This window comes from Macrosteles quadrilineatus, unplaced genomic scaffold (assembly GCF_028750875.1).
Source record: "Macrosteles quadrilineatus isolate MER2022 unplaced genomic scaffold, UCM_ALF_1.0 Scaffold_1__1_contigs__length_201487025, whole genome shotgun sequence".
NCBI classification, from domain to species: domain Eukaryota; kingdom Metazoa; phylum Arthropoda; class Insecta; order Hemiptera; family Cicadellidae; genus Macrosteles; species Macrosteles quadrilineatus.
The window spans coordinates 86,791,621-86,806,893 of record NW_026542594.1 but is presented as its reverse complement, the minus strand read 5'-3'; the positions used below and the strand labels follow the sequence as shown (position 1 = coordinate 86,806,893).

The window sequence follows — 15,273 nt, the reverse complement described above, 5'->3', positions numbered from 1 at the left end:
ATTTCAATTATATTTTCGCTTAAATATTTCCTAAAACATGCTAGACTTATTCCCTATTTTAGTAACATCAGGTTTAATGAGTACATAGGTTTGTTATTGACAAGAAAGGTAATAAAGTGAGTTTCCACCTGCTAGTAAAATATTGGCTTGAAAGAAAATGAACACATTTGTGTCATGTTTGATCAAAATATATCCATAATCAAGTAAACTGCATCAGTTTACTTATTTTCTTAAGAATAACATGGACATTTTAAATTTAGAACTTTTTGACTTTTTCCTTAACCAATAACCGTACAAAAACACTTTCATATACATTTATTTTGTTTTAAGCCCTTCAAAATGGTTTTAAAAAATTGGGAAATTTATGTTTTGGAGGTCAAAAATTACAATTACCCCATAAAACCCCAACATCGGACTATTTTTGCTCGTGGTAATGGACACATATATAAATAAACAGCTTGTCCCGTAAGTGAGTATGGTGATAAATAATTCAGGAATAGGTTTATTTGGTCAAAATAAAATAAGAATCAAGAATAACATACTTTTTTCAAAAATGCCTCCTTGACAGCCATTTTTGTATTTTTAATTTATTTAAAAAAAACATATAAGGTATCTTTATAAGACTCAATATACAATTGTATCAAGTCACAAATTACTTGAAAAATAAATAATTGCAAAATATTTGTATGACACGAGCACTTTGCGCATTTTAAAATGGCAGCCATCATAAATTTTATAACTAACATTACTAAAAACGGTTGAACAAATTATAATTACATGCATTGTAAAAAAACACGCCATGAACAATTTTATTTAGCTGTTAAAATTCCCTATAAAATGATACCAAGTTCAAAAAGATCAAATTTAAAAAAAATAGTTGAGAAATCACAAAATGAAGCAAATCCTTCCAGTAAGGCCTGTTTTGCCTGGCCTGCACTATACATTTAAAACTAAAAATATTGATTTCTCAGCTAGTTGTTATTTGAGCTTTTGAGCTTGGCGTCATTTGATTGGGAATTTTATAAGCTATTTAAAAGTTTTCTTGTATTTATTTATTAAATCAACAATTCCTTAGCAATTCAAGTTAAAGTATAAAATTGCCACAAATTTGATATACATTTTTTGTATTTATTATTTTTTCATAAATACATTATGACTAGTTTTACTATATACCAAGTTCCGTGAAGATATAAACTAGTTTTTGATAAATAAATTTAAAACACAAAATGTTGGATATCTGGAGGCATTTTTTTGAACAATGTTAATCTGGGTTTCCGTTTGTTTAATTATCTTGACCCAATAACCTATTCCTGGATTATTTCAACTCAATTAGGTACACCCTGTATATGAATTTTAACCGATTGTGTTTTTGCCTGTGGTGACATAAAAACGAAAAAGCAAATCAATTGCGGGCCCAGGTTTTACCAAGAGACCTGCGGTAATAGCTTGTTCCTTACATGGAAAATTCCCTAAAAACCAAATAACTTAGTACATTATTTGGTTACGGTTTGGTTATGGTTACGGAGAAAAAAAAACTATAAATATCCATGTTAACACTATGCAGAATCAGTCAATGTTTTTAGTTTGCTAATTTGTGGATGCATTTTAATCAAATTTTGATTTTACATTGTACGATACTATTAACATTATAATTACAATTAAAAAAACGTTACGTCATACCTTGTAGCAGCAAACCTAAGTATTCAATTAACATAATTTTATTTAAATCAGGAATAAATTAGACATGGTTAATGGAATAGTTCAGTGGAAATCCGATCAGGCGAATTCGCTTCAAAGTGTGCAGGTTTACTGCGGCGGGGGTATTTTACAAATAAAATAACATTATGATTACGCGCGTAATTTTATTTAGTGTATTTAGTTAATTGATTTAGAAAATAATACATTAAATGAAAAGCAACCGTTTTTCGCCTTTCTACCCAATCCCGAGCTCAAAATGGTGTAACTTTATTACTTCATGTTGATGTTTTAGTGTTACCATGACATAAATTAAATAGGTTGGCTTATTGTATCGACATGTTATTCAATTTAAGCAAATTTAATTTATTAATTAACTAGCTGTTACCCACGGACTTCTCCCCGTTTGCCTTTGTATTTAACAAAGATTACTTATGCTACGCAAAATATGTAATACTAGCAGAGAACCCGTCCTTCGTACGGGGTTGGCATATAAGTATAAAATGCTTATTGCAGAGTTATACTCAAGCTTTGCGTTTGCAATGGGGGAGGACACAGTTTGGTAAAATTTGGTTCTTTAAATTTACGGTATGATATACAGTAGTATAACACATCTACCATAGCCATAATGTTTTAACACTGCACCTAAACAATAGAAAAAAATAAATTATCAAACATTCGCACAATATCACAAATTATTCATTAAATTAAAAACATAAACATGACTGGAAACAATCCTACTTTGACAGTTCTCATTGTGTATCACAGCTTTTCGTTGCTGCTTAGTTCAAATTAGCCGTTGCTATATTATATTAAAAAACAAAATGATAATAGTGCTGCACCCTGTTGGGAAAGCTTATCTTTTTAATGCTATATTATTTATAGAACCAAACTCTTATTATACTGTAGAACCAACTTGTTAGGTTGAAACAGCTGACTAAATTTTAATTCCTTTAAAATATAAATACTCATAAGGTTAACATGGGGAACTGCAGAGCCACTGGGGCGGAGCCCGAAAGGAATTTTGAGATAAGAATAGGTCTATATGTTAATCGGGAATGTTAGCTATCATCATGCCAAATTTCAGTACAATCCGTCCAGTATTTTTTCGCGTTTACTTGTCACAAACATACATACATACATCCAAACTTTCTCATTTATAATGTTAGTATGATTTGGTATTAATAAAACTATTGATTGATAAGTTAAGCTGAAATAAACTAAACAGAATACAGTTAACACAAACTAATAATCACCACACCTGATTTTAATAAGGTAATAAATTAAAAGAATAACATACAAATAAGTACAGCGGAGGTATTTTCAACATTAGGTATATGACCTTAAAGGGAAATTTATGAAATACTGAATAGTTTTGCGCAAGGTTTCTCGTCATGACGAACATTTCAAGTATATGGTTTTTGGGAGTGTGACGTGTAGTTTTCTCAAAGGTTCATGGGTACTTTGGGATTTATGTATGGTTTCAAGATGGGTGATATTGATTTTAACTATAGAGCAAAAGTAATGTGTATTATTGCTACGGGTTTGATTACTGTTGCTTGCCTGTCAATCAACTTATATGGTTTATTTTTTAACTGATAGCTCTATGTCTCACAGTTTTATATTTCCGTTGTTTTTTTTTCATGGCAAGAACAAAACGTTCACAAAAATACAGACATATATTTCATTAATAGTTATTTGTAGAACCAGAAACCAAAGAAGCATTTTATAACGTGAGAGAACTTTTTTTCAATTTTATCGGGCTTAAAAAGCACACAAATTTCATTTTTTTAATTACCCATCCAGGGTTGCCTAATTAGTCCCTTAGCACAGATACTAGCGCCATTACTGTACTAGCAATCAGGCCATTCTGTAGTCAGGGAATCTATAGTCAGTTAAAACCTTGCGCTACATACACTCACATCGATTTTGATCCAAACTTTTATTGACCGTCCAAAATTCTATGTTCGATATTACCAACTTCTGATACACATTCGGATTTTTAATCTTTGTCAAGCCGTTTAACGCATTCATTTATTTCTTCTCGACACTATTTAAAGTTTGTTCGATCGGTTTCTGTCCGACCATCCAAAGTTGAAGTGTGTGTACATAGCCTTATTTAATTCAGAACAGTTCGTTGGATTTTTCATCAAGTTTTCATTGTCACGAGCTGCAGATGAAAACTTTATACTCATAACTTTTATTAACAAAGAATTACTCTTTGAATCTAAACAAAATAGCTTGAAAACAAATGTCATTCAGTGACTCTGCCATGTATTTTTTTAGGGGACTAAAAACATTTGATTTCCGATGATTTCAGAATAAAAGAGCAACTTTGTCAATCCTTGGGCCAAACCCTTGAAATGACATTAAGGACTACTTTTCACAATGGTAAACATTTTAAAGTAACTAAATACTCAATAGATATACACACTCGGTTGGTCTATAGTTACACTAAATATACAAGGCTAGGCAAAAGTATGAATACCCCTATTTCCCTCTTAATAATTTAATAATTATGTATCATTCAATGGGTTTTATCATAAAAACTAAACTCTGCGCACCTCAAGTGCACTTCTTTGGCAGGCGTCAAAATCTTTTCCCCAGGACGCAAATATGTGGTATTTAAGGGCAGCACAACAATTTCAAATGTAAGGCCATATTGAGTGTCACCTCTTTATAAAAGTTTATTAATGAAGAATATCAGTAGAAACTAGAGTTCTCTATCTAAAGCAATACAATATCGCGGTCATTATAATTTGTTGTTTTGTATGATTGTAGCAAATTACAATACCTACACAATTATAACAATACATACAGAATATGTATTTCACATCCTGCAACGCGGTGGCACGCCTCCCAGCCACGGAGGTTCCAGTGTCTACGTCACTGTTGTGACGTCACATTCGCCGAAGTATCCCAGGTGATAACAGTTGGTATCAATACTGTATAAAACCGCGGTCTATCACCGGGACCGCCAATGTAGTCACTGCCTGGACCTACAGTACCATCCATCCTACCATCCGTCCCACCACACTAGCAAGTAAGGGCTCAGATGCTTACTGTAGTTAACTATCTAGGGGATCGGTGTTACATTTGTACTAAGTTCTTAAGAACTATTAGTATTTCATTTCTTACTAAATACTAATAATTGTTATATGACTAAAAGAATTGTATTTCTATTCGTGTAAGATATTCTTGACTAAAATGAATTTTTGTTTATGAATGTGTGAGTCAAAATCGTTTCCTTATATCTATAAACTCTTTTTAATTGTTATGTAACACTTATTGGACTACAAAGATATATAACTATAAAAATTCGCATGACCTTGATTTAATTTTGATTTCGAACAATTAGTAAAAGTATATATTTACTATCCGTTTACATTATAAATATACATTTACAATGTTAGAATATATTTACTCGTTACAGTTTCAACGGTTTGTTTTTAAGGTAAACCATAGTCTAGGAACCAATCATGTGTGCTTTAATACTGTACCAACAAAAGGTCTCTTGTATCATTTAATTTATTCGTTCTGTCACAAAACTTGTAACTAATTAGATAGGCCAGTTAAGTACAGTTTTAAAATGATTAAAAAATAAATCGATTGCCAATACAAGAAAACGAACGCGTCCAAGTGTGAAAGCTGTAACTCAGTGTCGTCTTGAAGCTCCTATATAACTAAGTTACTAAACAAAATGTAGATTAAATGATATAATCAGTAGAATTAATATTGCAATGTACGTAATAATTCTAGCCAGGTCGTTTTATACGGTATTTTTATCCTCGGAAAGCTAAACGAAGACTGTTGAAGTCCTGCCTTATACGTGATACGTGATCAGCCTATCTTCCAAAAAGAAGGAACAACTCTCATTGGCCAAGTGATTTGTAGTTTTAGACTCTTGAAACCAGCGTGATCTTCACGCCCAGGAAACCGAAAATATCTCAAAAGTAATATTGTATTTTACTATTTATTCAAATTAGAGGTCGTCCAGTGGTCGAAACTAGACCAAAAATATTTAATGTACAGACTTCTTTATGTTCATTCCACACTTTGAATAGAACACGTGATTGGAGTTTCTTCCATTTGTTTTGATTTTCTGTTTATATTTCGTTGTTATTTCGTCACCAGCATGGCAACTCATAATATCCATGTTAAATTTTTCAAAATTTTAAATTCATTTTTTGTGCTTATTTTTGAGCCTATTTTAATTTATAAAGGGATTCTGCACACCTACAGGAAAATAGCTTTCTAACAGTATGCGTAGATTTTCCCTACGATGCACACGAGCTGAGAAAAAAGGTTTTAAAGAAACATGCTTGCCTATTAATATATAGATAGATTTGCAAGTTAATAGGCCTATTTTTGACAAACTTTAAAATCATATTTCTACGATCCTTTTTCAAACTCCAGTCTTGTTAATATCGAATGTCAAACTGTTATTATAAGCATCATTGGCAGCCCAATGACACTATTCTACAATTGATAAATCTGATTTAACTTGTTAGATACTAAAAAAGTATGTTCGTAATTTTCATGACCTCCCTAAACTACGATACGAAACGAATTGTAGACTTGTAACCAAATGCTTTCAACGTCTTTCGGGCGGGTGGTGAAAACTAACTTTTAGAACATGTAAAAAATATCTGTTAGTATGATAATGGTCCCGTGTGTGTAGTGTTTGTACAGGGACTTCTGTTAGTATCATGGCTAGCGTCTTCTACAGCGGGCCTCGGCACGGCCGGAGTCCCCATCTTCGACCTCGCCCGACCCTTCTGGGACAACGCGTGCGGCGTCGCCTCCGCCCCGGAACCCACGGACCTCGACACCCCGGACGACGCGGACCTGGGGGACCAGGTCAGTTGGCACGAGCAGCTCGCTAAGAGTCTGCAAAAGGTACGACACCAACTCAAGACTGCCCGGGACCTCCTCGTCTATAGAGAGTTCGACAAACTGTATATAGAGGTTAGTCATGACTTTGAACAGTACAAGTACACGTCTTGTCCTATTGGAAAATCAAAAGCCTGTGTTATGTGTATTTCACGTTGTAACATAATAGGTGTGCTAACTTATGTCTACTATTTTTCTAGGAAACGTTTTACGAGTTTTGCCTCTCTATAAAATCCTCTGTTTATAAAATCAGAGGGAAAGCTATTAAAAAATTATTTTTGTTGTTGACATATTATATATGATACAATACAAGATAATACAAGATATATATGAAACAAATTGTAAACAAAACCACGCCCTGTCCATGCACTAGACGGAGCTAATATTAAAATTGTCTTCAGCAGATCCGTAAGGATGATAAAACTATCAACTAAATTTTATCCATGGCCATGGTAATAATACAGTGCACATTAGTTATAATATTTCCATTTAACTTATTTAGAACTACTGTAGTCTGTACGATGACTGTCTTGTACACAGGTGAAGCGTGGGGTGTTAGATCGTCAGTACATCCCCAACTGGGTACCCAGCAAAGGTGACGTAGAAGCTCTACTGGCCACTGAGACGTTCACTGCCAACGAGGTATGTTAGTAGCAACTATAATATACGCAATCTGGTCCTTGCATTGTTACAACACTAGGTATAGTGTGTCTTTCATATAATGGATCTCTACAGGAATAATGTTTTATGATAAAAAAAATACGTTTAATGTTTGATTTTAAGGAACATAAATCATCCGAAAGGCTCTAAAGTCGGGACAATTCTGTTACGTTTTCGAGTTAAATGCTGTTTTGTTGACCTCATTAAAACTATAATAGCTATAACACCAATACCAAACCGTCCGGTTATAGGTGTGACAATTAAAATAAATTGTGCACAATAGTTCCCTTAGAATAAACTAATTCAATAGGAAAGTACGTGGAGAAAGGTGTAGCAAAGATACCTCCAATACAAAAGCAAAGAATACAGGTATGCTGGGTTTGTTTCAGCTTGCCAGACAATTGCCTGTTCTGTTGAAAGACCTGCAGAAGTTCGCCGTGGCGTTCGAGCAGATTTACCGAGATGAGTACAAAAGCTACGACTACTCGCCGAGAGAGCAAGCATTGGAACAGCTGATCGGAACATTGAGACTGGTAAATCAGCTGAGAAAGAAATTGACATTACTCCAATAAAACCTATACACACGTTCTAATCTGCTTGTTCCTTTAAGCCTCTCCGAAAGACTTAGAACAAAAAATCTCTTAGAATAAATTCCTGTAATATATATATATATATAAAATATATACTACAGAGCCCGTACGGCTCAATAACAAGGCCACACTAAAAAACAATAAGCCGCATAGTATGAAACATAACGTCGAGGAAACTTCATACTTAAATTCGAGTAATTCTAGCTACACCTTAGAGTTGTTTGAAAACATGTTAGAAACTATAATTTTAAATATCTCTATTTGCGTCATCAAGGTTCACCTACATTACTTTATGCTGTCAGTTTTAACTGATAAGTTCTAATGAATGCTAAACGCCCTGCTTCAATTAAAGTTAACATGTTGCAAGAAAGTTTTTCCAGCATTGAGAATTGAAGAAAACTGTTACCTTACTGTTAACCTGTGTTTAGTAATTTAAGTTGGGACATTTTATTTCTTTAATTTGAGACATCCCCCTAAACCAACGAATTTTCTCCGTAGAGAATCCTTAAAATTGGGGTGATATCAACCATTTCATGTGCTCCATTTTTCACCCACAGACTCTGGGTTATCAACTGGACAGTCATAATCTGCTTTGAATGGGCTAAATCAGCAACACTATTAAAAGTTGGTTAACTTATTAACAAACATCAGAACATTCTTACGTTGTTCAGTGGAGTTTTTCTTAACACCTTTCCCAACGTTTTTAAAGTATGTATTCATTTGTCGAAATAGGTAGGAAAACTTTTGTAGCTATAAGATTTAGATAGCAATTTTGGATTTCTATTTTTGAACAGGGTATATTATTTGCCTCTCCTGAATCTATCTGATTATATGAATACGAACAATTTTTGTAGTCCATTTCGCCCATTAACATGTGCTCTCCGCAGGTCCTGTGCGAGGTGGAGTCAGCTCTGTGGTCCCTGGACTTGTCGTTCGGTCCCTCGGTGTCCCGTGACATGATGGCCCCCTCTGAGAGAGACATCGCCGACTTCACACACAGGATGATCCGAGACAACGGAGTGCTGTTCAAATACCGCGACTTCCTCAGCGGCTGGAACCGTCTCATCCGCGTCAAGCAAATAGTTCAAGCGTTGAAAAAGTAATGCAACATTTCACTCACCCCCCTGCGATGCATGCACCCTCACTACACTCTGTTGGGACCTGTTGGCCTGCGATCTTTGCATGTGCTTTGTTAAGGCTTGTGAAACTAATAGTTTTTTGTTGAAGACTGACTTTCTGTGGCATTGGGATCGAGCATGTTTCAATTTGGTGGTTGACTAAACAAAATTAACTGAATTTGTCTCAGAGCGTGAATTTAGTGATGGTTTCAGTTGATTCTCCCATTAAAAGTTTTAGTAAATGTTTGTGAAGTTTCGATAGTGATAAATGAAGCCATTTATCACTATCTATGGCTAACAAAACGGACTACTGCTTCGTAAATCAACAGTTCATGTTAAGTGTAAACTTCTGTAAATGTATTCTACATACAAGGTAACAACTGCCTTCTGCGCAATCACTTTCCTAATTGTTAAAGCATGTTCTGATGTGTTTGGTACAACTATGTCAACATAACCCAGTTTTGCTTAACATATTTGCTGTTCTAGAGATCGTTCCAATTTTTTTAATGGATTTTTAATATAATTTATTCATGTTTTTGTTTTGTCATTGTGAATAACTAAGTCAAGGATTTCCTTTTTTATTGATTGACTGTTACGATTGATGTTACACAGTTTTGTTATAGTAATCAAATGCTCTTATTCTCAATCTAATCACTGCATTGATTTAAGCGTTTCTTCATTATTGCACCATTGTATTACTTTCATAATGAATGTCATTTCATTTAGGAGAAACACACGAAACACGTAATCGATGCTATTTTATAGGCTATAATTCAACTGTTAACACATTACCTTGATATCTTTTAGTAAAACATCGGGTCTTTTTTCGTCCAACTATTTTACTAATATGTACTGTTACAGATTTCAGAAAGAAGGAAAAGCCCTACGAAAAAGTAAACGTAGTTTGAAGAAAACATAATTGGCCATACAGCATTCGCTCTATATAAGCAATACTCATTTAAGGGACCTGGTCCCACAAGCCGTTTTGAGTAAGTCCAATGATTTAAACAGAAATCTATTACTGCAAAACATATGAAAAATCACATTTTTTCTTCTATTTACTTTTTAAAATTGTATAAACTATTGACATCAAAATTGTGGCAAAGACTTGTAAAAGAATTTTATAAATTAATAGTTTATATTTTAAGGATTTAAGAATCTACAGTTCAAGACAGTGCCAGTCTTATAAAGACTGTTTTATTTTTTGTTTCAAATATTGTGAATTGACAAGTAATTTAAAAACTTGTTAAGGACTGTTCAACTTATTTAAGTTTATTTATTTGTAGTGTAGCGTTATTTAATAGTGTTCTGAATTCAAACTCAATTTAACCCCGAGCCACTACTTGCTCTGGTGATTCATTCGTTGTCATGTTTCTTAACGAAACGACTCTTTACCCTGATTGTATTTCATATATCCATTTGTAAAATGAGTGAACCATTTTTGATAAATATTAATTATAGAAATTTTAAATGGATCAAAAGTATACAACTGTTCCTCTTTAATACAGGTTAAAATACCCTTAAAGTAAACAGTCTCTTTAAACTATATCAAACCAAATGACAATTTTCATAATTAAATAAATGCTTAACTATGCAAACATTGTGTGAACTTAAGAAACGTTCTGTGATAATTTATTTATAATTTAAATTATTGTAATTAGCTGTTTAGCTGTTTTTAAGTTGTAAATCTAGTCAATTTTATTTTATAACTTTTTGTAATACTAGAATAAAAATATACAACGTACGTGCATGTTTTTTATAACCTCCTCAAATAATACTAGGAGATAAATATGATTATTTATACATTATCAGCATATACTGAACATACTCCCTTGTATTGGTTAGTCTATGGTAAGTTATGCTTTTGAATCGATTGTTTGACTGTTAGATTTTGACTTTAGTCAGAAAGAATTATTATGCTTATTAAAGTGGGTATCGAACCAACAGCCATTTCTGTGATACCTAGGATTATGACCACTCAGCTACCTGATACCACAGAATACCTACTGAGAACAAAGGACAGCAGTTTACAACTGAATTGTCCTAGCGATTGGTCATGATTACTAAGCGAAATTCCATTGTCTGTTTGAATATGTACAAACTATTTCTCAATACTAATACATGTCTAATTAATCTGCTCGCCATAAGCTATAAAATGACACCTCAATCGTAAAAATCTGTTAATAGTCCAGTCAATAAAGGGGTTGTAGAGGACATGGAGGAGGGAAAATGTTTGTGCGGGAATGTACAAGTAGGACGGTTGAAAACGGGATGTTACAGCAGAACCCGTATTTTTTTACTCTCTCCCCCTATACATAATGTAGTTGTACATGTTATTTATTTTTTATTTCTGTTTGTCGTGTATATGGAAAAGTATTGTTTGTCGTAAAAATTTTCGAGTTTGAGCTTTGAGTGGATATATCCATTGTAGGCCACCCTGAACCCAAAAGAGTGTTGTTTTCGAAGTGACGTCTGTATGTGTGGATGTATAAAGAGCTACAGACCACACCTGTAGTCCGATTTTGATTAAATTTGGTACGTAGGTACTAATCGATGGGGTCTTTTTTAATTTTAAAAAAATTTATTTTTAATGGTGAATTTCCCATAAAACCCATAAAATTTCGAAAAATCATAATTTCTAAAAAATTGCCTGAACGATTTTTACAAAACTTTAGTATGTTATAGGCCTAGTCCTTTAAATTCTAAACAAAATGGTACCAATCCCATTTCCGTAAAAAATACGGTTCAAGAGTTAACTTAAACTTATGTTATTTTCCCATAAAACCCCACATAAAACAAAAAAAATGATTTAAAGAAAAATGCCAGGTTTTCTTAAAATTTTTGTTTTATGGTCCAAATAATTCTAAACAAAATAGTGCAACCCCCATTGCTGTAACCATTACCGATCAAAAGCTATTGCAAATTTTTTGATTTTCCCTATATAATATCATAGTTACTCTCACGCATACCCGTGATAAAGGTTGTTGACAAGCTTATGGGAGAAAGTATCTGTCAGATTGCTGATACCGTTTATTTCTCTCGTGTCTACGCCAGGGAAATTTTTAATAGAAGTCGAAGTTAGTTTTAACGCTTTTAAAGGAAATCGGTCCAAACCATAGCGACCACTCCAAACCCGGTCCACAAGTGATGTGGATGTGCCAGTGTCAGGAATTGAACCCTTCCCTCCCGCACCAAAGTCCGATACGCTAACCACTCATAGGTAAAAGGAATAGATTTTTAGTTTTAAAATGGGGCAAACCTGACTAGCTTAGCCTTTTTCTACCCCATTTTACAATTTAAAATCTTTATATTTCAGCTATTTATTATTATCCTATTCAATCTTTTTGAACTTGGTATCGTTTAATAGGGAGTTAAAAATGCCAAATAAAAGTGTTCTTATAGTTTTTTTTTTTCATAAAATCTGCAATTTTTTAGTAATCAAAGTTAAAAAAATGAAATGACGGCCATTTTGAAATTTTATTATGAATCAAGATGATTTTTTTCTAAAATGGGTGTCTTTGTTACCTTAATATACATACCCAGTTTCATAATAATCGGTTGAAAAATGGCAAATATCTGGTTAACGAAGCGATTTTGGGAAAAAATATTCTTGATTTTCTCTTTATTTTGACCCATAGAACGATTTCCCGGTACCTGTTACTCGAATTCGAGCAATTGCTAAGTAATAGAGACGTTATTTTAAAACGAATGACAGTCATAATTTCTGATGACTTTAAAGATTCGACTCAAAGATTATGGAAATACTCAAGATGTACCTACATAACAGATCGATATAATAAACATTTCTTGTAAATAGTGTTTTCTACAAATAGCCTTCCTCATAGCTGCATTAGCTTGTCCATAATAACGATTATAAATAAAACAATAAAAAAACACTAGTGGCTTGTAGGGACATAAGTCCCTAAAAAGCTCAAATGGAAAAGAAATTGTTGTAATTTTTAAACAAACTCAGAATCAAATTATCTATGGGTCAGGATAGATATCTCAGTACAACATATATTTTGTGTAAAAAAACAGTTTGTTGTTTGTCTTTGTTTGCTTTTGTTGATGTTATTTTCACTAAAGAGTTTGAATGATTCCAGAGGTTTAACTTAACTGCTAACGGCAGCAAACATGTTTATGAATAAAAATATTGGTTTATTAAGGTAGGTAGCTTTGGTTTTTTGGTTAATGCTGATAGGCTTCCCCGATTGAAATACAGTATTGGGAATTGTCTTCGTCAAATAAGAAAAGGCAAAAAATGGTGTGTTGAGATAAACTTAGTTCTTGGTCAAAACCGCTAAATTAGCATCCCTACCCTACCCAGTTATTATTTTTAAGTCTATATGCTTATTTTGTAAAGGTTTAAAAAAATTAATCTTAAGTAAAGGCATCCCATTGACAGAACTTAACCCTAAATTTGTTTCTGATCAACATTAAAAAAACACTATTAGCATAGTGTAAGTATATGTGGTGGTAATCCTAAAAGTGCGATTGATTTACATATTCTACAAAAAAAGACCTAATCAACGTCTAGCTAGGCTATATTATTTGAACCTTTTTTGCTTTGAACAACAAAAGTACTTAAGTACTTAATGAACAAATACCTGTACGAACATACTTCATCTTTATTCCCAAATTGTTTTCTAAGAGTAACAGTTGAGGTTATTCCTCTTCATACAAAATATTGATTAAATACTACAATAAATCTCAAATATAAATGTTAGTAAATTTACAAAAAAGTGGGGAATAAATCTTTAACATATGTTATGAAATCAAAACAAAGAAGATCTTAATTTAATCTTGAATCGTTTCTTTAATCTTGAAAACAATTTATGTCAACTTTGACATAACTAAATAGTCTTGATTATTATGGGTAACGTTAGATCATAGACTAACCAACACAAGTAGACTTCTCATCCCATTGTAAATTTTGAAGCACGTTTTTCGTGTCTAGTTCATGTACGTGACACAAAGGCGCTAGTGTCGACGAAACTTTGTTTCTATTATTTTAGGGTTAATTTCTTGATTTGTGCTTTACTGTTTGGTTATATAACTAAGGGACAAGTTATTGTTTATGATTAGACCGTATTATTTGGTTAAACGAGGTTTTAAATGGCTGTAATAACGGGAAACAAATTGTAAACAAAACACGACCTCTACAGAAAACCGTACAGAACTAACAATAAAATTGGCTTCAGCTGTTCCATAAGGATGGGAAATCTACTAAGGGAGTATGTTCTATCTATGGTTAGATCCTTTTATATAGTTGGTTTTATATAGTATCATGGACTAAGCAACACTAGTATACATTACATTGCAGAATTGACTGGCAAATGAGTAATCCAAATGTAATATTGCTTACTTGCTTGATAAATCACAATCAGCTGTATTGAAGTAAACAAAAATACAGCAGTAAAGGCCTTCTAATGCTATGCAGGAACGGTTTCGATGGAATTTAAAAAATTCTGAAATCATACATTTGAATAACACTCTGTTTGTACCAGACTTGGCAACAAATCTAATGAGTGTCAGTAAAATAACAGATAAAGGATTTAAAGTGATTTTTGAAAAAGAGAAAGCTGTCGTCCAAAACCAAAGAGGAAATGTAGTTGTGGCAGCAGAACGTCAAGGTGGTCTTTATTATGTCAAAAGTACAAAATCTATAACGGTAAATGAAAAATCAAACTTTACAAAAGAACCTGAGATCATAGATTGGCATAAGATGGAGAACATTTTACGTTATATCTAATTTATTGTTAAGATTTTGGGAATTTCACTATTTTTCCCGCCGTCACGGGATCTAAAGAAGTTCGGCAAATCTACGCATTATCCTCTTTAATTTGAGACATAATTCTTGTAGATCGGTCCTGTAATGACTGAGAAAACAGACTTACAACTGTGTATTAAATATATAGATAGATGTGAAAGTTTGAGTGTTTTTGTTTGTTTGAAGTTCGATCATCACGCATTAAAAACTGGTCGGATATTGGGCTGACATTTGGCATGTTGGTAGGTGGTAGGTAGCTCACATTCTCGATTAACATATAGACATATTTATATCTCAAAAATCCTTTCGGGCTCCGCCCCAGTGGCTCTGGAGTTTTCCATGTTAACCATGTTTTCTATGTTTTGTGTGAATATGATTGATAGTTTACTTTTTCCTATTGTTTAGGTGCAGTGGTAAGATATTATGGCTATGATAGATGGGTTATAATACAACACACCGTTATTTTAAAGAACCAAATTTTCTCAAACCGTGCCCTCCCCCATTATGCATAGGTAAAGCAAGAGTATAACTGCAATAAGAATTTTAT

The 15,273-nt window shown here is 33.1% G+C and overlaps 1 protein-coding gene across 1 annotated transcript; it reads left to right on the top strand.

The window, feature by feature from the left end:
• Positions 1–4,693: 4,693 nt before the first annotated feature.
• Positions 4,694–8,941, top strand: LOC128998602 (uncharacterized). The gene is made up of 5 exons (XM_054424815.1): positions 4,694–4,738; positions 6,377–6,663; positions 7,129–7,230; positions 7,638–7,781; positions 8,726–8,941. Coding segments are annotated over exons 1-5 (750 nt in total). The 5' UTR covers positions 4,694–4,737.
• The last annotated feature ends 6,332 nt before the right edge of the window (positions 8,942–15,273 follow it).

Excerpts from the sequence above, each read along its gene's own strand:
- LOC128998602 (XM_054424815.1), top strand. Across the intron at positions 7,231-7,637 it reads AGACGTTCACTGCCAACGAG|CTTGCCAGACAATTGCCTGT; the intron begins GTATGTTAGTAG and ends GGTTTGTTTCAG. Across the intron at positions 7,782-8,725 it reads TGATCGGAACATTGAGACTG|GTCCTGTGCGAGGTGGAGTC; the intron begins GTAAATCAGCTG and ends TGCTCTCCGCAG.